At 44.7% G+C, this 25,778-nt stretch overlaps 1 protein-coding gene across 1 annotated transcript in view; it reads right to left on the bottom strand.

Annotated features, from left to right (window-relative positions):
• Positions 1 to 25,778, bottom strand: part of LOC146627407 (glutamate receptor ionotropic, delta-1-like) — a 628,504-nt gene that overhangs the window by 83,294 nt on the left and 519,432 nt on the right. The window contains exon 5 of the mRNA XM_085361656.1: positions 12,914 to 12,967. Coding sequence (XP_085217782.1) covers positions 12,914 to 12,967 — 54 coding nt within the window. The remainder of the gene's footprint in view (positions 1 to 12,913; positions 12,968 to 25,778) is intronic.

The raw sequence follows: 25,778 nt of genomic DNA, 5'->3' as shown, positions 1-25,778 counted from the left end.
TTTACAGCAAACTGGACATGTTTGTGCTCTGGACTGTGGAGATGCTCACAACTGATTAAAACTGTGGAGTTTACCGAAGTACTTTTTATGGCCTAAAGAACAACAAATTTAAAAAGGCAACATTATTACTGAGCTCCTGACACTGCTAATAAAAATCATTATTCCACGAATGTTATTTATTAACGTGCATCCTGAAGTGGAATCAGACTAGTTGAGCCAGGCGTTACAGCCGCCCTCTCTTCGTTCCTGTTTACATCCCAGTCTGGAATAATGTTCCTGAGTAGGTGTGAAGCTTCAGACGATCAGGTTCATTCACTTTGTTTACTTTCATCTCTTTTCTGTACATTTTTGTGCTGGTCTGCAAAAAGCGCTCTCAGTGAAGTCGGCAGGATGATGCTGGACGCGACGATATCGAAATTTCCCCTCAGTCTGTTTGAGCTAAATGTGATGAATAAAGTCAGATATTTGGGTCACATCATCAGGAATGATCCGCCTGATGATGACCAAGTGCGGCCCCAACAAACTAACAGTGTGCAAACTGTTGGTTTGTTGGGCAGCTTGTTTGGGGTGTGTGGAGGTGACACAAAAGTGCAGACGAAACGTTTGCGACTCGTAAAGTTCTCATGTTCCGTGCAGAACACATGAAAACTGATTTTACGGTCGGCTCTGTGGCAGATACTGAAGCAGAGACTAAGTGGAAGCTGTACAGACGCTGGTATCTGCAGCAGAGTACGAGCTCGGCTATGATGGAACCAAAAACTTTTAGGCCAAAATGAGCTCCGTTCAGATTTGACTGGTCGGTGACATCAGTGTTCATTTAGAACAGGGGTGGGGGAGTCCAGGCCCCGAGGGCTGGGGTCCTGAGCAATGTTCCCTCTAATGTTTCACGTGTCTGAGCGAACGCACAAACTCCCTGAGCGTCCCTTGGACCACTGTGAGCAACAGCAGACGTGTGCACTGTGGTCACGCCAGCATCGAATCCATCCAAGTTACATGTTTATTAAAGTAATCAAATTACAGCATTTATGTTAGACGACTTTTAATTAACTGCTTCAGCCCACTTACAATGAAAATTTAAAACAATCTTGTTGATGACCTGCAGCATGTTAACACTATTGGAAGGAAAAATAACTTCAACTCCAATTTTGAAAACACAACTTTCTATTTTTTTATTTTCTTTTATATAAAGCTGTGACTGTATTATGAGTCTGTGGTCTGGGAGAGAGTCTGTAACTCTGTCTGCAAATACAGTAAATAATGACCAATGTTGGGCAGTTAATTATATAGTTACTTCTTCAAAAAAGTAACTGATTTATGCAAACAACAACATTTTTTGCAGCTGTTTACCTAAAAATGCAGCCAAGGTGTTTTTTAAACAAACACTTCAAACTATTTACAGAACAATCAGCTGTTCTGCATCAAATCTGATGCCACACAAATTATTTGTGCTGCTCCAAAAATAATTTCTGTCCACTATGAGATGAAGGAGAACATCAGCCTGATACCTGCAGGCCTGACAGCAGCAGATGTGTCACTGCTGTAACACCTGTAACACTCAGCAGTCGCCTCATTGTTCTGACACACAACAAAACTATTGACTACACTACACACTAACTACACAAGAATTGTTTAGTTAGGTTCAGAGGGTTGGGAAGCTCATCTTGTAACCGTAAGGTCGCCGGTTCGATCCCCCAGCTCTATCTGTCCTGGTCGTTGTGTCCTTGGGCAAGACACGCCTACTGGTGTTGCCAGAGGGGCCGATGGTGCGATGTGGCAGCCTCGCTTCTGTCAGTCTGTCCCAGGGCAGCTGTGGCTACACCTGTAGCCTCCACCAGTGTGTGAACGTGAGAGTGAATGAATAGTGGAATTGTAAAGCGCTTTGAGGGCTATATAAATGCAATCCATCATTATTATTATTAATTCTTTGGCCTATTTTGATATATAATTTTAAAACATGGCTTTTAGCTGCGACCGGGTGCTTCGTGCCACGCTTTGATGCTTGATTGATCTCTGAGTGACTGCAGGGACTCAAAGAAATCCAATTCAGACCATTTGGTTGCACTTGGCACCTCTGAGGCGAGGCGCCGATGGATGCAATATTACAGGGCATGGTAATGACCTGCATTCAGGCACAAGCAGATTTAATGGGAGGGGGGTGCTGATTCTGACAGCGACTGGGAGGGAAGCTGGTGATCACGGAAAGAATCAGATAAGAGGTTTGGAGAGCAGTTATTTGGTGAAAAACACAGTGTGATGTAGCTTTCAGGAACAGGTAATGGTGCTGTGAAGAAAGATGGGATCCTGACCGAGAGCACAGGGCGCACAGCTTACTGCAGCTTATTCAGAAGCAATGAGGCTGTCAGTTAACACTTCAGATGATAGAAAACACGCCATGGCGAGCTGTTTATCATAGCCCGCCGTGAGACTGGTATTATACAACTGCTGTTAGGCGTTATTAAGCAACACAAGTTTCTACCATGAGTGCAGCTCATTACACAGCAGAAAACAAAATTGTCACACTGATGAAAAATGTGAGGGCTCTGCAGTGTGGGGATGAGCTGTGTGTGAGCAGTGCAGACATCAGCAGGTTCACGGAGAGAGCTGCTCTCATACATCCTTACATGATTACTGTGGGATATTAGCATGCTGACACGTCAGCGCCGTTTATTCAGACGGTGCCGGCTCATAAGCTTCCTCAAGGTGCTGCATGATATGAGGTTCAACATCAGAGTCGTGCAGGACAGCTTTGACCTGATGATGCACTGCAGAGAATCAACAATATTATTATGATTCATCCTCAGGAAACCATGAAGTTCATGGTAATCAGCTGATCACCAGCAGGGTCCATCCTGTGGGGAGCACGCATGACCTCACGGACGCCAAAACAGTCGGCATGTCAGAGCACTCGGGTCTTAAACCACACAGTCCAAGAGTACCTGCGCTTATGAGGAAGTGAAAATAAATAAGACTGCAGTTCCTCAAATGCCCACTTGGGGCTGACTCCAGTGTTAAAACATGTTTACAGCCTGAGACAAAAGACTTTTAGTCTTAATGGATAGTTCAGTCAGGGTCCGGGTTTTTTGACCCAACATTTTGAGTTTTATGCATTTTTCGTATTATAATGGTCTTGTTTGTATAGTTTACACTTCAGTTAGTCCTGTTGATAGTGAGTTCTGTTTCCCTGTTTAGTTCTCGTCTGCCCAGTTTCATCCCGGGTCTGTGTTGGTTATGGCGTCGTGTCTTTAGTGTTGCGAGTCTGTCAAGTCCCCTGAGTTTAAGTCTCCCTCGTCTTTAGGTTAGTGTTTACTTTTGTATCCCTTCCCCTTTGTGTTTGTACCTTTTCATCAGCCTCTAATAAACAGCTCACTTTCTTAAAATATAGTTTTGTTTCCAGGTGTCTGCATTTGGGTCCTCTTCCTCTCACCACACGGTGAGCGAGGGCACCGTGTGATTACCTGGTGTTTTCATAATGTTCAGAACATTGAGTGTAGAAAGCTGTGACTTTTCACCCTAATTTACTTTGTAGTTTGCACTTTAGTTGCTCAGGTGTAAGGCCGTGTCCAAAGTTCTTCACATGTAGCCGAGGCTAGCATCCGACGCCGGCCCCCTGATGGGCATTAATGGTGTAGTTGTGTAAAAGTTGCAAAAACAAGCACCTGAGACAAACCAGCAAAGACAAGTCGCTAATACAAGCAAAAACACACCTGGGACAATGAGCTGTTATTAGCTGGTGCTAGTTATAGCTAAGGCAACAGATATTAATCTTCTGTAAACCGGCTGATTCTCTGTTGATTCTCTGAAGTGAACTGTAGTTATAAAAGCTGTCAAAACTCTGCTGCTGGAGACTTTTAAACGTGTCAGATTGGACTAATTAAACGAATAAAACTGAGAAAATGAAATATATTTTTTAAAATTCCAATAATGAAATCTCTGTGCTCTTCGTGCTTTGACTTTGATTATTGAGGGATGAGCCCGGTGTAATAACAGACACTCAAAACTCATGGCACGCTTCAACACGAGAACTTGGAACCAGTGTCTTACCCTCAGTTTATTTGGGTAAATGCAGAGTGAATTTTGATTAAAATCACACTAAAATAAGACATTATGGAGTGTTTTTTGCAGAACTTGGGGACTAATTGGGTGCAACTTTATTAAATGTCTTGATTGTAATAAATGAGCTGAAATTAACTCACAGTTTGGAGTTCATTTGTTATGAGCATGATTAGTCTTCAGTTTGCTTTTTACCTACTAATCCACTGCTGGAAGACTTTCCCTGCTCTCATTACCTGCACTCCATCGGCCTTGGCTTCCCTTCTGTGTGTTGATGGACGGAGATAAGAGGAGGAAGAAAAGGAAAACCGTGAGAAAGAAACGGGTCTCTGATGGATTTAGCCGTCGATGCAGATGGATTGTTTAACAGTCACACCTGCAGCAGCTGTAATGTAACCTGGGGTTGCTTCATGTTCACAAAGAGTCTGATTTGCATTTCAAAGAGAAGAACGGGTGTCATTTACAGTTAGAGTCCATTTTCATCTCATCTGCACCAACTGTTTTCCATCGTGCACTGCAGGTAATTAGATTTTGTTCAACATGAACTCTTTTTTTTAACACAAATGACTGTTCGGACTTACAAAGACTAGAAAAGCACCAGTGAGGAGGTGGCGAGAGCTCCTTTTGTCAGTTTGTTCTACTCTATGGTGTCAATGAGGGGTGAAAGGTCTCTGAAAGTTCCTCTGTCCTGGGGAAGTGAAGAGCTGGAGTCGGTATGCTGTTACAACAACAAATGTTGTATGTAACAGCATAATGACTTCAGTCCTTCAGTCCTGCAGTCAGCTGACACTGAAGAAGTCACCTGGATGAGTGACGAAACGTTTCTGCTGAAAACATCCAGATGAACAGAATCAAGTTTTGGGGACCTTCTACAGTTTCTTCTGAGGTATGGCAACAGCACGAAGCAGCACAACATTACACCGGATTATCTTTAAACAGCTCATTGTTGCCATTGTGTTTGGGAATATTGGGATCAGTACTCCAACATGAATTTTCCTTGCTAAACCAGCCTAGCGTTTACCATCAACATAGTCTGAGAGTGCAGTGGTCGGTACCCATGCAAGGAAGGAACTGTGGTGAACCAGCCTTCGAGCATCTGTGGGATGTGCCAGACACACAAGTCTGATCCATGGAGGACCCGACGCACAATGTACAGGACTTAAAGGACCTTCAGCGTCTAATGAAGCTGCTTTGGCATCAACACAATATCAGGCAGATCGCTTATGATATAAAATAATATTTTAAATTCACCAATAGGCTGATTTTTTGCCATATATTAGCTTCCTCTTGGTAAAGTTTGAGGAGTGGTGGGTGGTCTGGACCGGACGTAGGTATAGAGTAGATTAACTGGCTGTTAATCTCACTTTGGATCCTGTGCAAACACAAACCTGTGAGATTTCCTAACCTTTCCTCATCTTGTATCTTGTGTCTGTCAGTATCAGCTGACCAAAACAAGTAGAAAGGATTGATTGGCTCAACTTGGAGCAGTTTTTTCCCTTTATTGCCAACACAAGTCATCCAGTAGCTTACAAACCAATCTGGAGCTCATTGTTAGATACCACAGAGCCTAATTACAGCCTGTACTTTCAGCCTGTTAGTTTAGAATTTCTAATCAATTCTACTCGTAGGATTGATCGTAGGAGACTAACAGCTACACCATACAGGTTGATACCGACTCATGTTCAGTATTTCTCCACCTGAATACTGGCGCTGGCTTGGCCCTGACTTATCGGAGAAATAAGAGAGCGGAACCAGCTGTTCAAACCCCCCCTAAGCTGACCGCTGGAATTGAAGCGATGGGACGAGGCGCGGCCTCCCACACCGAACGCAGCATGGTTAACACCTTGGAGACGCTTACAGCTGCCGTGAAGACTCAAACTAACACCATTGAGCGTATGATGGGATACATCAGAGAGGGGCCTGCTCACAATAACACCCTTGAGCGAAAGCTGGATAACATCGCAGAACGGCTCACTGCAGCTGTGGGGTCTCAGAACCAAAAGAATGACAACACCACGGAACAGAAGCTTGATACCATCATGGGGAGGCTCGCAGCGCTCCAACGGGAAATCGAGGCCCAGTGTCAGAGTGCTAAATTCGCTGCTCGCATAAAGGAGAAATCAACAATATTCTACATTTGGACACCACGGCGCCAGCTGCTAGGCCCAAGGCTGGAGCCCACCAAAACAACTCCCTGATAACGACTGTGTGATGACTATTCTTCCCATCCCATGAAGGACACCTGGATCGGCTGGAGGACTGTTTACTTAGCCTGATACAGCGAAGGACACTGTCTCAGCTGAACTATGGACACGCACACACATACACTTACACTGATAAGCACGCACTCATCCCCCTCCCTTCCAAACGCCTTCGATGCTTGTTCCTGCGGGGGAAGGCAGCGGGTCTGCGTGCCGCGCTGAAATGATAGCATGGTGCAGGACGACTGCTGTGTTCCTTCGAATCTCCCCCCACCCCCCTATCCATCCCCTGTGGCTTGTCATGTGCTCTGATGTTGTGATGTGGACATTAATGTGCTCTCTGTGCAGAGGAGTTTTTTTTGTTTCCTGTTCTCATGCTGTCCTCCCATAGGTTGCCCAGCGTGTGAAGAGGTCTCTTTTTTTCCTCTTGTACTTTTCCCAATGTTGTGTAATTTTTTCAGTGTTATTCTCTCAACGCTGCCGATCTCCGACTGTATTCCCATGTGATGTCTTGTTGTTATGTGTGTAAGTCGGGGGGGGTCCTATTCCTCTGTGGGGCAACCTGCATATGGCCAATAAAGCATTCATTCATTCATTCATTCATTCATTCATTCATTCATTAGTCAGTGCTGCTGCTGCCCTGCTGTTTCCACCCGTCCACCACCCGTCATCCATCTGTGTTTTCCAGGGAGATCTTTACTCACTGCTCTCAATGTAAAATAGTAGCCAGGAGTGATGAGCTGCAAATGTTTTCTGTCAGCAGATTAGTTTATATCTGTTTTCTTCGACTAATGACTGAAAAAGCACGGGACTCTTCTTTCAGCTTCTTCTGACACATGTGAGGATTTTTATTTAGCTGATCACAGACGCTTTGTGCAGAGTTATTAATGTTCGTCGGATCAAACTCGACCGTCCGACCGCTTGGCTTCACTGCTGTGCCTCTCACTGCCAGCCCTCCCTCACTGCCGCTCTTTCCCCCTCTGGTTAATTGTTGTCCTCATCGCTCTTCACCTCTTTCTCTCATTACCGTTACACTGCCTCCCTCTACAGCTCTGTTCTCGATTCTCTCCTCCCTTCTGCTCTCTCAAAGTCTCTGTCCCTCTCCAGGTCTTTTTAATTGGCATCAGTGGTGTTGTCTGGCTGTTTGTGTTGCCAGCAGACAGAGGGTGAAAAGGCCATTCTCCTTCTGTTGACAGCATGCCTCGCTTTGTACTTTAGTGCCACCCAGCACTACGCTAACTGTGTGGTTATTTGAGCAGGGATTTCTGGCAAAGATTGCAGTACCTGGGGAAAAAAAGTGAAATTTATAGCTGAACCCTGCAGATGCAGAAGCCTTTACGGGCTGGAAACAACCTAAAGTGCTATAAAACAAACTTTTCATGGAGCCGTTTTCTGCACCAGCAGATTTTCTTGCTTTGCTCAAAATGCACAAACAGACTTTTGATAATTCACCCATCCAATCAGTGACATCAAACAGATTGTTATTGGTTGTGTTTGCGGAACCGTTCATTGTAATGCAGGTCTCTCAGTCGTGCACCCATGCATGGAAAAGCTAGATCTGGGCACGGTGATGTCACCCACAGGTTTGCAGACCGTGGTCGCTGTTTCGAATCCTTCAATTTGGTATTTTGGATCTGAGTTTGTTGAAGCCAGAAGACACTGCATCTTTGAGGGGGTGGAGTGCGAAGTTATCAGCTCATTAGTTCTAAAATATAAATAAGATAGTAGGCACAGACTTTTGGATGGTCTCTTAGTGCAATTAAAGATTCAGTGATTCATTTATGTGTCACATTAATGCTATAAAAACATTTCAAAGGGGACCAACAACACCTCCTTCATGAATCACCACCTTATGGTGGTGGAGGGGTTTGTGTGTACCAGTGACAGCAGGGGCTATGTTGTTGGAGGCCTTTGCCCCTAATAGGGTCTCCCCAGGCAAACTGATTTAAGTGCCCCCCATGAAAGAAAGTCAAAGAAAAATCAAAGGACCAGCTCATGCTGTCCAGGTCAGGATTACCAGGCCTACACTGTGGAGCCCAGCCTCAGGGAGCCCACCTCCAGGCCGGTCTTCGTCTATGAAGTGCAGCCCTTAGAGCTGGCGTGGCCGTCTGTATCCTTAGCACCAGCAGGAGGCGCTATCAGGGTCAGGTGCAAAGTGTGTTGGGCAGAAGTGTCACGGTTCTGGGTCAGTTTGACCCAGTATTTTCAGTTCTCACGTCTTGGTTTGATTTTGTATTTTTGGGTATTTTCTTGATCTATGGTATGATGATGATGATGATGGTTATTATTTAGTAGGTTTTAGTTCATTCTGGTTTCGTTCTGCCCGTGTAAAGTCTGTGTTTCTTTGTCTACGTCTTTGTGAATTGTTTCCTGTTTTATTGTGAAAGGTTGTGCCTCATGTCAGTGTGTCTAGCTTTGCTTTTGCTTTTTTTGCTTTTTGTCCCAGCAATAAAGCTGCGCTTTAAGTTTGACTTCCATGTTGAGTCCTGCATTTTGGGCCCACCACTCCTGCCTGCCTGCCACACAGCCAACCCTGACAAGAAGCTTAGATTATACTCAGTTGCTGACACAGACATGGAGAGCTGGAGGTCCGACAGCAGTGGTGTCCAAACCCAGGCCTCGAGGGCCGGTGTCCTGCAGGTTTTAGATGTGTCCATCACAGCTGATTTAAATGGCTAAATGACCTCCTCAACAAGTTTTCCAGAGGCCTGGTAAGGAACTAATCATTTGATTCAGGTGTGCTGACCCAGCGTGATCTAAAACCTGCAGGACACCGGCCCTCGAGGCCTGGAGTTGGCCAAGCCTATTCTACAGCCATCAGGGTTATCCTTGGTTATGGTTGTACCCCTTGAAGTTTACTGCAGCATCACTGGGAGACAAGTGAAGACTGGCAGACAATTTCAGAAGATGGATGGATCGATGGATGGATGGGTGGATGGCACCACAGAGGTCCGGTTCAGGGACTGCAATGACCTGAGGAGTCTAGCAGACAGCTAATGGCTCTTAATGGATAACTTTAAGCCTTAGAACATTTTAAACAGAAGCGTTATAAAAACACTCCTGTACAGTTTTTATAAAGGGGGAGATTAGCTATAGAGACCAGCTGTAAACAGTCTGTGGAGACTGATTCACTTACACTTGGTTTGCACTTTGTATTTTCAGCCCTGCGTTTGCCATCGATGAGATAATCAGGGGAAAAGTCTGCCAGCATCTGAATGGAGATTTCTGGAAACTCTTTAATCTAAATGTAAAATCTGACCAGAAGTATTATGATAATAATTTTAATTTAAACTGGCGGCTTAAAGGATGAATTTATAACTGAAAAACCTAGTCTGAGGCCTTTTAATAGTTAATAATTAATAATCCATTTCAAACGAACTGTAACCTTCATGTCGCTGCGTTTAAAATCACTCTGGAGTTTTTGTTCACCTGTTGTTGTGGTGTGTTTTTGTGGGTCTGCGTTACACAATGAAGGTGAAAGTCTTTTCCGTGTACCTGAACACTACGCGGGGAGGTGCTGACAGCAGACAGGAAGAAGGGAAGAGGAAGGAAATGGAAATTAGCTCGTCGGCAGTGTCTACCTGCTGGCAGGACATCTGACATCTCACTGCGCCGCCACCAGGACTTGAAACTACCTCTGTTACCTGCCTGAGCTCGGTGACACACTACACACAGAGGCTGCTAAAACTTTAGAGCAAAGTGGGGAACAAGGACAGAACAGTATTTATGAAGCAGGTTGGAGGCTGGAGAGCCGATTTCACATGATGTTTGTGTGGAGGAATTAGGGGGAGGAGGCACCATGGTAACAAGGAAGCTGGTGCTTCTCTTATCTATGGAAAAGGTCCATCTTTACCTGTAAGGTTCACACCAACACGCTTCATGTGGTTTGCATTCATGAAAAAGTAAGAAAATGCTCTGGATGTCATCGCTTCATCAGGTAGTGGACTTCTGCTTACACTAGAGCCCACCACCATGAAGCCCACTGTGACACAGCCACAGAAGACTGGGGTGCAAACTCCAGGTCGGGAATGAGTTGCTGCTCCAAGTGCAGGAGTTCAAATACTTCAGGATCTTGTTCACAAGTGAGGGGAGAGCGGAGCGAGCGACTGATAGATGGATAGATATGTGAATGTCAGATGTGACGAAGAGAGAGACGTGATAGTGAAGCTTGCTGGTCAATCTGCGGTCCTACCCCCACCTATGGTCATGAAGGCAGATAGAGGTGGATGGAAATAAATATCCTCAGAAGCGCAACTGGACTCCTAGACTGCTGCCCGGTTAAGAGATGAAACTGGAAACCCACAAAACTCCTATACCACATAAGTGAAGGACCAAATCCCCACCAGTAAAGTGTACATTTTAGGACATCCTCAGGTCTCAGGAAAAAAGTCGTCAGGTCTCTGAGACCCGACGACTTTTTTCCTGAGACCACTTCCCAGTTTTACTTCTGAAACGGTGCCTCTCTAAGGCTCCTTTTATATCCAATCACTAACCTGCTGCCAATGAACCTGATTGGCTGCATATGTTCCTCCAGCTGTTTCTTTTTAGGACCACTTACCTTTCCTGCCTTTTGTTGCCTACCACGATCTCTCCAGCAGTGAAAATAACATGAATAATTTAAAAAATCTAAAATTTAATTTGGATAATTAGGAATTCCAGAAATCACACATGCAGTAGACTGAGTTTCCCCACTTCCTTTCATAGGAAGTTTAAATCCCACATTAATGAAGATAACTGGAATATTTTGAGGAATATTTCTATGTAAACATCATAATTTGCTGTTAATCTAATTAAAAGCATATTGGAAGGAGAAGAGGAGGTGGCAAAGTGGAGAAAATGAGCAATAAAAAATTGTGAATGATTTAAATGATTTCCTTTGATGGGTACAGGATATTATACATACACAGTGTGGAAGGACGAGACGCACGGGCGTGTTTATCAAAGGAAACGTGTGATCACAAGTCTAATGTGCCAAAAAGCCCAAACACGCTGCAGGATCTGAACATTGTTTCGATCTTCTGGTTAATTAAAAATGCAGTAATTAGCTGAATGATGACTTTGAAATAAAGGAGATAATTTGAAGTGAATGAGGAGGCTGTTACCAAGCTGGGAGCTGAAAAATGGGGGAAAGGGAATCTGGCATTGAAAGTAAAGCTCTGAGGTTTTTGTATTCAGCCTTCAGCAGACGACACCAACAGCCATCTCTGAATTATGCTGTTAACACTTGTCAGCTCAGTTAATTGGCTGGGTCGCTGCTTTAAGATTGATACTGGGAGAGCAGAGTGAGCAATTAAAAAGGAAAGATAATTTAAAACTATAAAAAAATAAACCTGTAACCAGTTGGCAAGAGCGGGCAGGTCGGGAGAAGTCGCGGCTCTGGAGATGTCGGTATTTTGTGACTGAACACAATCCCAGCTGCGGTGGAGGGTGCTGTCATTTTCTCTTTTCACCTCCAATCATTTCAATTTTACTTCCAGCATGGAAAGTTGCCCACGCTCGCCGATCCCCGTCAGAGGGGAGAAAAAAAGCCAGCCGCTGGAGAGAGGCGGCAACAAACCCACTCAGCTTGTGTTTGTATCACACATATAAATGGTTTCCATCAGAACAAGCACACAGGACGGGGCTCTTTAACTTATCTGCCTTTTTGTTCTCTGTGCAGCCCGTCCCGCTGTTCTGGTCCAAAATCAGCCGTAATGAAAGCAACATCATCAAAACTCAAAGCCGACATGGCGAGAAAACTTTTCCAGAGGAAACCAAGCTTGGTAGTTCGGTAGTTTTTGGCGCGCTGTGATGTAAATGATGCTTTAAAGGAGCTCATTTGTGTTCTTTTCAGAACAACATTTAAATCGAGCTGAGATTTTATCCAAACCGATGCAGACGTGTCGGGAGAAACGGTTAAAGCAACGAGCTAAAGAGGTTAGCACAGACGTCGCTATTGCCCCAGTTAGACCAGAACAGCACAAAGCATAAAAGATGGCTGCAGGAGGCCGTAAGTCTTTGTCAAAGGAGTCCAACATGAGTGGAAGAGTCAGCGAAGCTCACTTCTGTCCGATGACAGTGATACTGAGGTGGGGCGTGGCTGTTTTATCTAACGTTGTTGGAATGAAACTGAATAAACTCTCATATCATGGGGAAATGTATTCAAACTGGTTATCAAAGGGAAAGTTTGATATTTAAGGGCCTCACAGCTAACACTAACTGGTTTAACCAGCTGTTGTGTAGCCGGCTCTGGTCAGCTGTCTGGAGACGGGAGGGTCACATGTCTAATCTGCTGGCAGTAAGTAATCCTGACAATATCGGGAATGAATGAGCGTGTTCATGTGTTACAGTCAGCTTCAAACTAGCTGCCAAAACAGCATAAATAAGTATTTGAAAAGCTAAGAACAAAATTCTAAAACTGAAAAAACCCAAAACAAATGTAATCGATAAAAATAAAAAAATATTGAGGGATGCTTGAAAAAAGGCTAATTGATTGACAGCTGGCAGCTTGTTTCTATTCTTGGACTCTACTAGAGTAGCTTTGCATGATTCCCTGCTTCAGTCTCATTGGTTCTGCCCTGTTTCACAGCACAGGAAGTCGGGAACGATGGACTTCCTGCTATCAGAAGTTCACTGATGGAGAAAGTTTGTGTCACGTGCTCTGAATGTCTCGTGTGACTTACCTCGTTGACGAACACCCAGTGACTGTCTTTGGAGGCCAGATTTGTTTCCACTGCCTGCAGACACACAGAGACACAGAGACGAGGGGTTAATAACAAGGACCGCCCAAAGCCGATTTAATCACACGCCGCTTCTCAGAGGCTGACGCAGCATTTTATCACACTTCAGGTTCAGCAGCCAGATCTTGCAGTGTGGCCTCCGAGGAGCAGCTGCTGTACTGACACCACAGCTGCCTCGTCTGCCTTTGTTCTCGCCCGTGTCATTGCGGTGTGCACGTTTGAAAAGTTCAAGTCGGCCTCCTCCCCTTCGTCTTCCTCCTCCGCTGTCACGGCTCGTCCTGCCAAAATGTCGAGCAACAGAGGCTTTTGAGAAAGCGAGTGGTTTGCACTTAGCAAAGCCCCCGGAGCTCGGCCAGTCCTCTGCCACCATGTGATAATCCTAATAACACGCAGCATCCTACAGATGACAGCCAGCCTCGCAGCTGACAGCACAAAGTGGAGCAGAGCTCAGTCCTGCAGATCAGCCTGGACCAGCTGGAACACGTGCACAGAGGCAGCTGCTAGTAATGCAAACGCCCCCAAAACATGACAGAACTGTGGAGTTATCTCAAATAATGACGCGATATCATGAAGAAGAAGTAAAATCACTGTAAAACACCCAAAATGCTCATTGCTTCATGATTCAGTTTTAAAAATAAACCTTTATTCTCCCTGAGTGACGCTTAATTCTGACATTTACACTTGGCTCCACCCGAGATGGTTGAACAGCAAACCCTGTATTGTCTCAGAGGTGAAAGGTTGATGGAGGCAGGGATGTATCTGAGTGCGTGCCCACACGGCGCCGCACGCCAGCATATGGTCTGACTGCAGAGCCGTGTGGGTGTTGTTCTGCCTTCTGGCTCCATGTTTAGAAGCAGCATATTTAAACCAACGATCTCACAGAGTCGTTAGCTAATGATCGAAATTATATGAAGTAAAAAATAATATTTCACAGAGATAATAAAAGAACGAAAGGAAACATCTGGTCTGAAGTATGACTGAACACACACGTGCTGTACGTCTCAAAATGTGATCATGCTACTGAATGAAAAATGAAATGAGAACATTCCTGGTTTATTCTTTTTATTAATGCTTCGTAACAAATATCAAAGTTTGTTGGCCGAAGAAAAACTGCTGCTGTATCCTGATAAAGGTTTGAGTGTTTATCTGCGTAGGTCTTCAGTCCAGGTCACACTAGTCCTGAGAAGAACTGGACTTCTTTAAGTTTCACTTCTCATCCAATCAGCTTCTTCAGTCCGAGGTATTCAGCCTCTCGTGGGGGTTGTCCTCTGAAGCCATCGATGTCCACTGAATGCCTACCAGTGACCAGACGTGGTGGCTTACGACACCAGCAATCCGCCACTGAATCCCTCCCCAGGTGCTTCAGCCTGAACAAGTCTAGTTGCCTCCTGTAGGGAGTGCAGAGGTGTTCACACCTCAATGGAAAGCAGCTGTCAAAAAGTTGCGTGTTTCATTACACACCAAGCGTGCCTCAAAAAATGGCACGAAGTTCACATTTTTTTGAGATGCAAAAATAAAAAAAAAAAGAAATCGTTGAGCTTCTGCAAATAAATCGTCTCCAAAAAACACTGAAAAAAAAAATGAAGTCGATATCAAATGATGAAGAGCTGGTGCTGATGTTTCTGAACAAGATCAATAAGTAATATTGGGAAAAAAAACAAAAACTAAAAAATGCCGCAAAATCTTACAGCATAATTATGCAGTCATTGCAAACGGCCGAGCCTGAAAAAGTCTGGTGTGTAATGGCCTTCTTGGCTAAGTTGGGGGGACCACCAAACATTTTTAAAGCACTTTTCAGAGGATAGCCAAGAGCTAGCTAGCAGTAAACAGCCAGCTAGCAGTAAACAGCTAGCTAGCAGTAAACAGCCAGCTAGCAGTAAACAGCTAGCTAATTTTTCAGCCATTCAAAAGATATGTTGCTAAAAAAATCACATATCTCATCAAATGCAACAAAGAGCACAGAAGATTATATTTTTAAATAGATATAAACACAAATTTTTATCATGTTACCTATGCTAATGCTAATATGTCTGCATGTAGCATTCTAAAAGCCTGTACCTGACTGCAGTGGTGATTCACTGATATCACCTGCTGCCTGAAGCCTTTTCAGACCTTTTTCACGTGTCACATCAGGTAATTTCATTTCCAGTGGCTCCGTTCCAAGAGGCTAACCGTCAGGCATGATGATGAGCCAGCATGCCTGAAACTAGCTCACCTGAATGGGGAACGGTGCCAAACCTGCCTGCTGTTCAAAGGCTCTGCGTGCTGGATTCCTGTCATAGCGCCGAGCTACACCTGAATACAACAGAGCCATCGCTCATTCATCATTAGCATTTTACAGACATCCTCTAATGAGCAGGACCAAACCTCGTGACAGATTCTAACAAAACCAAACTGTGTCCAGTCCTGACTTTGGGAACAAATACCTGAGACGAGGCATTTGAAACAGGTTTTCCATATTATCCATATTCAGACAGTGGAACGCAGCCAGGAAGCTGGTGGAGTCAGAAGAAGAATCTGTGTTTGGGATATTACATCACTGAGTGCATTCACTTCACACACACACACACACACACACACACACACTAAACAAGAGTATTCCCACACAGCGTTCGGCCATGAATATCAGTTCGTGTCACGTCTTTGCTCTCTGTCCTCGGACTGACAGATGTTTTCTAACAGGTTCCACATTCGGCTTCCAGATCAACAAACGCTGACACACTCGTGAAGCTCCACACAAGCAACAACCTCGAGGATAAACAGCTCGTGAACTGCATGTCCACAGAGCTAACGCGCACAGACGTTTTTAGAAAGAAGTGTTTTTCCCACATTTTATTTGTGCACATCTGCTATGAGCAGATACACCAGTCAGCTGCACGATTCATGTGCAGAGCGAGTGAGGCTGATCGCCATGTGACAACGCGGCGTTCTGCAGGGCGTTCTGCCCTTCATGTGGCATACATCTCATTGCACCCCACCCACCTTAAAGACTTACAACCAAATAATGAATGAGAAGTCAATACTGATTCTATGTGAAGTGATGGAAACCAGTCGGTGTGTGTACATGATGTCAGGTTAACCTATAGCAAAGGCCACAGCACCTGTTCTCATAGCACACCTCACATCTCCCACGTGGAGATGTCACCATAACCTTTATTGGACCTGGATAGAGTGCGAGCGTTCTCACGCACGCCTCGATCGCCTCCGTCCTCCCATCCAACTCCGTTCTTCCTCGCTGGTGTTATTTAGATTCTGCCTCTGGGTCCTTACTTCCTGCTCGGTCATTAAAATGCAGCCCACATTGCCCTCTGGTTTATTTTCTGCTACTGTGGGCACAGAAATTGGTTATCAACAACAATTACCCGTCAACCCTGAAGGTAAAAACATGTATATTGTAGCTTTTAATGACGAGTGTGGGTGAAGAGGGGAGCTTGCAGAAACACGATGAAGCAAAGGCTGAGAAGAAAATAAGAGAATAAAAATGTATGGAGTGGAATTAATTCACGATATAAGAACTGGCAGAACATGCTGACCTTGTTATTCCCGACGGACTCGCCGTGCACCGTTCATATAATTGCATTATCCAAAATATTTCTTACATCAATCTCGCTATTTTTTAAGAGCCGTCTTAGGTGAGTTTGGCTGCCGTTCAGATGTAATAAATTTATGCTTTTAACTCACGGCGAGAATGGACAGCTGAACAACATGGAGGCTGCGAGTCTAACCAATCAGAGAGGAGTTTCAAAATTCAAGCTGCGTTCGGGAGGGTTTTATAAACCACACTCACATTCCACCATTAAAGTTTCTCAGCATCCTTGAGACCAAATAATTGGCTTTTCTATGTTTCTTTACTCATAAAACATTTGTGAAAGCTATTTTTGGGGTTTCTTTTTTCTGTCTGGCTGCCAGAAGCCATCTTCTTCCTGTTTTTGGCAGTTTGCTGCACATCTTGGCACTAACTGTAGATCGCTGGAACAGTGTCGTCGGCAAAGTGTGCCTCACCACAACACAGGAACACTGATACTAAGCCTTAAAAACACAGATCCATGATGGCGTCTTTAAGTGTTTAAAACCTGCACGAAGCTGCTGTGTTTAACCCTCCTAAGAAAATCAAACAGAGTTGGATTTTTCTTTCTTTCGGTCACTTAAAATATTTCCCGTCTCACAGATGCTCGGATGGAGGGTGATCATATCGTAACATTGTGGATAATGAGTCCAGTGTAATTAAAAGCTCAGTTTTTTCTATTCTTGACGTCAAACGGCAATCAGATTAAAGCTGTTTAAGTGCCCCGCCCCTCGGTAGGCTCTTTTATGGAAGCCTGTTTACACCACTAAAAAAAAAGGATCCATAACTCAAAATTTCGAGTTCTTTTCTCGAAATTTCGAGTTACTTTTTCAAAATTTCGACATATTAACTCGAAATTTCGATTTATTAACTCAAAATTTCGACTTATTAACTCAAAAATTTGAGAAAAGTAACTCGAGTTAGCGCTGCCAATCAGTAATCTACGTGAATGACGTCATTTCCTTGTTACCCGGAAGCTGAAGCCCTCAGCTACAACAGCTAAGCTGCCGGTATTACATCCAGTCGTGAATGCACAGATTGCTGAGTGTTTTCAGCCTGGCTTCACAAATGATGAAACCCCTGTGTTATTAGCTGAATCACACGGTGTTACTATCAGCAAACGTACTCGCGAAAGCGCCAATTTGTTGGGATCCGTTTTTGAGTGCGCGCTCCTCTGCGCCATATGCTTCCGGGTAACAAGAAAGCGACCTCATTCACGTAGATTTTTGATTGGCAGAGCTAATTCGAAATTTTGAGAAACTTTTCTCGAAATTTGTTTTTATTTAGTGGCGGAAACGGGCTTCCATACTCTTTAGACCAGCAGGATAAACACAACAAAATAAAATGATACGACCAAGACAAAAACTGTGGTATTCTGTAAATATAATAATAAACGTGAATTTACTGTGTAACTGTGCAACTTTATTAGCAGCGTCCTCCTGAAATGTGCCAACAACATTCAGAGTAACATCCTCCTCTCTGCCCCTTAATGCTCTCTGGTTGCTATGGTAATGCGTAAATATTTCTTTCAAAATAAGGCGCACAACTACAACATGGGAAAGACCCAGGGAAACAGAGTTCACGATAAAAAGCCTGAAAACCATAAATTTCACACCAGAGCCTCAACTCTCGCAGCCCCGTGGCCCGGGGGTTGGGGACCGCTGCCTTAGAACGACCTGCTCTTTTACAAACGTTAGTACAGGCGGACTGTGTGGCTACGCATTTTATATACCTGTGGTAAACTTGTGGCTATAGCTCATATTTCCACCGTCTGAATGTTCATTTGTGTCGTGGTCAAAAACGAGTCCGATGGCGCTCGTGTCCCATCACGAACTGACTCAGCTGGCAGTTTAGGGATCGATGACTATCAAGAGACCTGCCATCATGTCAGTCAAGATATTTCGGGCCACGGGCCCAAAACGGTGACAGACTGATGTCGCCATTTTTTGGATACTCAGGGGGGGAAAGCGACACTGTTTTGATTGTGAATATTTCCTGGAAGGTCAGGACAGTTTAGCAGCGACGCACGAGCCTCCGCCTGCTCGCTCCGTCTCATCCCTCTCGCTGAGCTGTCTGATGAGGTTACATCGTGACCTCGACCCATCGCGCCGCAGCAGTCGGCCCGGGGGGACGGTACAGGGGGATGACGATGATGAAGGCTGACTCACATGACTGACAGCTACACAAATGTGCGAGAAGCTCAGCGCGACAGAGCAGAGAGGCAGACGACACGCTGAGGAAATCATACAGACACGAGGCCCGGGGAGAACTGTGGCTGTAAACAAAGCGTCCTCTTGACTTTAGACAGTTAGCCTTTTTTCTCCTTCGTCTCATACGTGACATCACACAGGTCAGGACTTTTGATCACTTCGTCTGTCTGAGGAACGAAGGCAGACGCTGCAGGAAGCATCCGCTGCACGTAACAAACTGAAATACTGACTGACATCCAAAAGCATCAGATCAGAACTGCATTCAAAGGGAACAGTTGTACTGTGCTAACCTCAACTCCAGGTTTGAAACACACACACACCTGCAGGCTTAACCCTTTCACCACGACTTTAGAGCAGCCAACACACAGTACGACATACAAGTTAGGATAATCTGACTGCTGAGCTTGCTGCTAATCATCATCAGTGTCCAACGACCCAATGGGGATACACAGTCATGCATCACAAGACTTTTTAACCTCTTTGACACACAAGGTCTTGAATAAGATAAGAACAGATAGATCTTTATGTCACTGTAACCAGAATAATGACCTCTCTCCGTTGGCAGCATGTAGGTCGAATAACCAGAACCCAACATATCCTTAAGATCTCATAGCCCCCTGTTGTCCCTGAACCTGGTAAAAGGGAGTCCTTCCACTCCTGGAAGAAACCCCCAACCCCCCCGTGACCGTTTAGCTTCAGCCCATGTTGGATGTTGACAGGCTAAAGTTGCAGGATGGTCACAGCAGCTGGCAGTTTGGTAGTTTTTAGTTTGTGTAAGTTTTGTGGAGTTGCTCTACAGCTGACTGCTGTATGGATTGCTTGCATCTTTTTGCATCACTCCTAGAGCGGTGCTTCTGCTTTTATTCAGCAGTTGAAAGCACAAAGTCAGATGGGAAACATGTCAAGAGAGAGAAAAGCTAGATATAACAGGCTGGGAAACAAGTGAGTGTCTGTTGGGCTGCAGTGTAAATGTGTTCTGTGGTTTTGACAGCAGCTGGTTTCTGATACCCAGGATCAGCACAATCACTTCTGCTTGGTTATCAGTGTTTAACCGTTTCTGCACAGACCCGCTAAACAAATCACGTGAGAGCAGTTTTACTCATTACTGAATCATCTTTCTTTTTTCCACAGGTTCGTAAAACTCCACAGAGAAAACTTTTCAGACTTTACTGAAGTTTTTTCTTTATATTTTAGAAACGTTCTCAGTCAGCTGCAAGAAGAGAATGAGCTCGACCTCGGTAAACCATCAAGATTACCCCAATCAAATGTGACATCCATGTGCTCAGCTAATCACTGTTTATTCATTTTAATCTCATGCGGTTATTATTTAAAGGTTAATTTTTGCATAATGATGTTACATTGTATCAGCTATATATTATCTGTTACACTTTTTAAAGGCAGTCAAATTAAAACTGAACAAATCACGCAACTCCGAGCGGTCTTAGAGGTAACTCGCCTGAGTTTGAATTGGCCCACACCTCTGAGCAGGTCTACCAACATCCAGTGGAGACCAGTTAAGAAGAATAAATAACCAAATAAATAAATATTGTATCAACAGCCTGCAGCCAGTTCTGTACCGAGGAGCCAGCACATAAATCTTGTGTTGTCGAAAGATTGTGTTTGAATCTGTCTTCACTTTCCATCATGCAGAGCAACATTTATATTTAACGCACGTCAGTGAAGAGTCCTCTGACCCTTTGAACAAATAACTTTTAGAGCCACTCTCCGACTCGTTAAGAAAAACGACAAACATTCAGTTTTTATTTGCAGGTTTGACACCGGCGTGTTATTACCAAGCACAAACCCTTCCAAGTTTGCTTTAGATTATAAGCCCCACCCTCAGTGGCGCTGTGAGGTTGGCAGGCTAATTACAGAAGCCGCTCGGCAGCCAAAGATCGTTAGGATTACGGCTAGGCTTTTTCTCCGGCTGACGGGTCGCCTCCCAAAGACGCCACGTCGGCACAGATTAAACCGTCTTCTCCGGGTTTAAAAACGCCTGCCGTGAACTGATTTTACTGAAGAGACAAATTAAACCATTATCAAGAAAACCAAGAGATCCTGCACAGCCAACAGATATAACAGGCGTGGTTAACGTTCCACACAAAGAGTCTGCAGTGCTGGACGTATTAGTAAGAAGTACTGCAGTTTTTTGGGAGGGTTTCTTTGGCCGCAGATCAAAAATGCTGCCGATAAATATTCAGACAGAGAAACAACAATAAGAGCCTGAAGGCTCAGAGAGAATGAAGACAGCGTGGAGTTGGAATAGCAGCATCTTTCCCTCCACAGCGGCCGTCCAACTATTTGTTAAAATCCACCAGCAGCACCTCGACCTTACAAGGTGCTAATGACGTATCGATCGGGAGAGCAGATATACATGGAAGCTGTGAAACACAATCAAGGTTACTCTGCTAAATATCGAGTGACGAAGCTTCTAGGTAAAGACGGTTGTTTATTTTTGGCCGTTAACTTTGTGTTGTGTTTCTGAATGTTGCTGAACGAGAAGCTGCTCTCCTCCCTGAAATGCACTACTGGGGTACTTTTATTATATAGTATTAGAAATAAATGTGGGTGTCATTACATAATGCAGCGCCCAAGAGCTAATTGCATATTTCCTACTAACAAGCCTCTGTGTGTGTGTGTGTGTGTGTGTGTGTGTGTGTGTGTGTGTCAGAGCCTTATATCTGTTATTCCTCTGTGCCACAGGACTATTTAAAACACCGAAGAGCCACACTGTTGTGCTGGATGACATTTGCTTCATTACCGTGGAGTTGATTAATCTGTCACTGGAAAAGAACAAAAATTCTCCCCTATTTGCTGAAAATAAGTATTTTTGCAGGCTTCGATTTCAGAAACTGAAATGGTTTCTTCAGGCGTGAGAGGAGATGCTTGGGGGTGATGCAGCACATGTGAGATTACGCCTGGATGACACCGATGGAGGCGGAGGCTCTGGACAGGAAGTTCTCAGCTTGGACTGTGATAACTAATTAAACGTGGATGGATGGATGGATGCTGACAATCCAGCGTGCTGAGTTGTTAGAAATGCTCCTGCTTTATATCTGAAGCCAGCAGCAGAGCTCGGGGGATGCGAGTGGTCCGGTGCAGCGGGGATTAGGGAGTTCGCTGGTTTATATTTCGCTCCACTGCCTCGCAGACTCTCTCCTTCTCTCTCTATGGGTTTAATATCCCTGACAGCAAACATTAATGGGTGGTGGGAGCAGTGGGAAGCAGGGCCATTACACTCGAGACAGGATGCTTTTAACACCACGTTAATGTAAAAGACTCGTGTGGATGGACCTCCGTGTGGGACATCCACCCAGGACTCTAGAGGTGGAGGGGAAAAAGATTCCCGTCAAAGCACAAAATTGAGTTGTTGTTCCAATATGATGGAGATACAAATGGAAAACCGAGTGAAACAGCTGGGGTCGGCTTCTTATCGACTCTCTTTCAATCCTTCCAAAAGAAAAAAGAAAAGTTTTTGAGGGAAGCTTTGAAGAGCAAAGACGACTTAAAGCTCAAGGCGGACTGAAGAACAGAGACAATATTTAGTTTGAAATTAATACCAGTGAACATCTCCACACTGAAGAAGAAAGAACATCGGCGGTCGACTCAAGAAGGCAGACTGACGGCGCTGTGTTTCGCTTCAGATCAAAGGTGTAGCGCGGGGGCTGATCCACGGAGAGGCTGAACCGGAGTGCTCAGCGTGCACGTTACTTTACTCAGCACAGGTCAAGCCGGGCTCAGTCACACGTGTTCCTCAGTTATTGTGAAGTTTGCCACTATTACACAAAGATGACGCTGTCCAGTGTGTTTGCCCACTCTGTGAGCAGTGTGTGTGTGTAACGAGAATCAGCTTTGCGAAACAAGGAAACCCTCTTCAGGTTGAAATGAAAAGCAGAGGATATCCTCAATCTTCGATCTTTGTCTGCTTGACGTCGCAGAGCTGATGAAGATGAAGCCTCGGAGTGTTGTTGACATTCAGTCCCTGATGTGGATGGTACTCTGCCGTGACATCAGGCTCGTTATCCGTCTCTATTTCTGCACCACAGTGTCCTTTACATTCAGTTTACAGACTAACAGGCATCAGGAAGGCACACAAAGAACAAACACAAAGAAAACCCGTCCACTGCAGCCAGCAGCGATGCTCACATCTGCACCTGCACTACAACGAAGCACACAAACACTTTTTCCAATTTCATTTGAACACGAAGGATGCGGATGCTCGCAATCCAGGGCGTCACTGTACTTAAGGGAGCTCTGTTCTTAACAGCAACGTCATGACCTCCGTCCATCCAGGCCGCTGTGACTCCCAGACTGACTGCAGGTCGAGTTGATTCTGTCAGCACTCATCCCGCTCGCTTCGTCAGTGTACGGGGAAAAACGGCCGCCTCGCCGTCCTTCTGAGTGTTAAAGCCCACGAGAGTAGCACTAAAAGCAGCTCTTCACAACGTGAGAGTTCAAGAAGAAAGCTGAGAACGAGGAGGTTTCATGTTTTTGGTTTTGCGAGATGATGTTTAAAAAGTCAAGATGGTGTCAGTTCACCGAGAACGCTAAAAAAAATAGTCAGGCAGCATCTCCTTCACTGCTGCGAGAGCTCTGCTGCCTCGTCGGCACAAACGCTGTGAGGCTGACGGCTCTGTGGAGGTGAGTGGAAGCAACAGCTCCCATATGAAACTAACTCGTTAAGGTTTTTGGTCCTATTTCTTTATGAACATGCAACAGTCAGTGCAAAGATGCAGGCCTCAGAGGGCTGTTTCTGCTATTTCAGCTCATATGTTACAGAAATAATTCAGTTGGAAATGATCTGACTTGAATACTTATTATAACTCCTGGCCAGTTTATTTAAATGTACTACTTGAATAATTGTGGATATTTCCTACAGGTATTTGCCTGCCGATGGATCATCTACACTGCAAACCTTAAATATCCCATCTATGCTAAATCATGGTTGGACCGGGGAGGTACGTGGTCTCAAAGGACAAGTGCAAATGCATCCAAGATGAATTCAAGAGGGACTGAAATCTGATTGCTCAATCCGCATCAAGAGGAGCTTTAAATGCCTTTTAGCCTGATTTTGAAAAGGTCCATTTCTCTGTGATGGATATGTAATGTTTTTCCCCTTCTGAGTGTAGCTACATCGTTCAGCAGGCCTGTGGAAATACAGCCTGTGTTCTGAGATAACAGCAGCTGGATTTCCTGTGAAATCATCAGCACCTTTCTCTTTAGCTGCAGACAGAAAAGCAGCGTGTCCGTGTTCCCAGAGACCTGTGTTTTATCGTATTATGTCTTTAGCTGTGCTTTAGTGTGTCCTTGTGAGGTTATTTATGTCTGTCTTCTTTAGGTAAAGCTCTTATGCTGTTGCAAATTTCACCTCGAAGACCATAAATGTTACTGCGTTACGTATTATGTAGAGGGACCCTCGTTCCTCCAGGTAACATACATCACATTAACCCTCCCATAACCCCAACCCAACCTTCCCATCATCCTCTTGTCCCAAGAAGAACAACACTGAGCTGACCGATGTTGAGGGATATGCTGTGGTTGGTTCAAGTCTTCCTCTTTATATGGAAATGGAACCATTTTTCATCAGTAGGGTTCCTGCCTTTGGAAAGGGAGGTCCAAAGGCGGGGACCTCCTGTTTGGACCTCCTGTTTCGATTATCCCAAGTCTTATTTAGCACTTAGTTCCTCCTACGCCGGGCGGCGCATCGGGCAGCTAGTGATCTCCATCGATGTCGGTCAGCAGCGACTGCTTCAGCTTCGTCCCAGGCAATGTCGACAGTTCTCAGATCGTCCATGAATGTTCGACGCCATGTGGTTTTTGGTCGGCCTTGCTTTCGCTTGCCAGTGCGTGGACGCCATGTCATGGCAATCTTAGCTGGGCGATGAGGGGGTAGGCGTAAAATATGGCCCGCAAAGCGGAAGCGCCTTTCTGCGACAACATCGGCTAATGGGCGGGTGCCTGCTCTTCGTAGGACCTCCTCGTTTGTTATTCGGTCCCGGTAGGAAATTCTCAGGATTCGCCGCAGGTCACGTTGTTGAAGCACGTTCAGGTGTTGAATAATTGCACTTGTTGAGCGCCAGGTTTCACTAGCGTAGAGTGCAGTAGTGAAGACGATAGAGTTCAATAGTCTGATCTTGACCCTAACATTCAGGGAGGTCGAGTTCCAAACAGGTTGGAGACGTCGCAGGACACCAGCTGCCTTCCCTACTCTGGCGTCAACATCCCAAGTTAGCCAACATAATCTCTCCATCGTGTCCTGGTGTTTTCTGGGATCTCCTCGTAGTTGGGCGTGCCCAAAACACCTCACTTTGGAGGCATCCAGGAAGCACCAGCTCCTTTCACTGCCTTTCATTTGAATGTTTGAAAACTCGGCCTCAAGGCAGACATCCTCACAAACTCTACCCTGGGTTTGGTGCTTGAGAAAAGAGTTCTAGAAACTATCTTCACCCTCAAGTGTTCCAAAAATGGACGGTATGTCCTCTAACAGAACTACAAAAAGATTACGCTTGTCCAAAAGAAGTTTAGAAAGAAAGCAGAAAAACATGGATTTTGACTTTTTGTGTCTGTAATGCGACAATCTTGAAATGCAAAGTCTCAGTTTAATTTGAAAAGCCTGTAAGCTTGGTAGAAGACGTGGAAGGTGAGAATGAGAGGAAGGTTTGTGGTCACATAAACAAATGATATCAATCTGTAAAGTGACATTAATAGTGAGTGTTTATGAATGCTATTTCTCACTGAAACTACAAAAGAAATGAGCTCCTGAATCACCCAGAACATCTCATTTATTTGGTCGGACAGACAAATATGACTTTCTCCAACATTTGACACATCTTATCAGAGCTTGTTGCAGCACATAATGATGCTGATATTACAATGAATATTAAACTGATAATTTACCGACTGCAGTGGGCTTCGATGACATGTTTCCCATTTTTTGTGAAGCCTGCAGATAAATTTTTATTCATTACTTCCTTCAAAGTATCTTTCAAATAAATGAAGAAAATACTAATTTATCATCATCTGCTGTAACAGA

Source organism: Diplotaxodon limnothrissa, linkage group LG8 (assembly GCF_057381915.1).
Source record: "Diplotaxodon limnothrissa isolate DT_005_m linkage group LG8, D_limnothrissa_male_GT1.1, whole genome shotgun sequence".
Classification (NCBI taxonomy): Eukaryota; Metazoa; Chordata; class Actinopteri; order Cichliformes; family Cichlidae; genus Diplotaxodon; species Diplotaxodon limnothrissa.
This window is presented reverse-complemented; position numbering and strand designations above follow the sequence as displayed.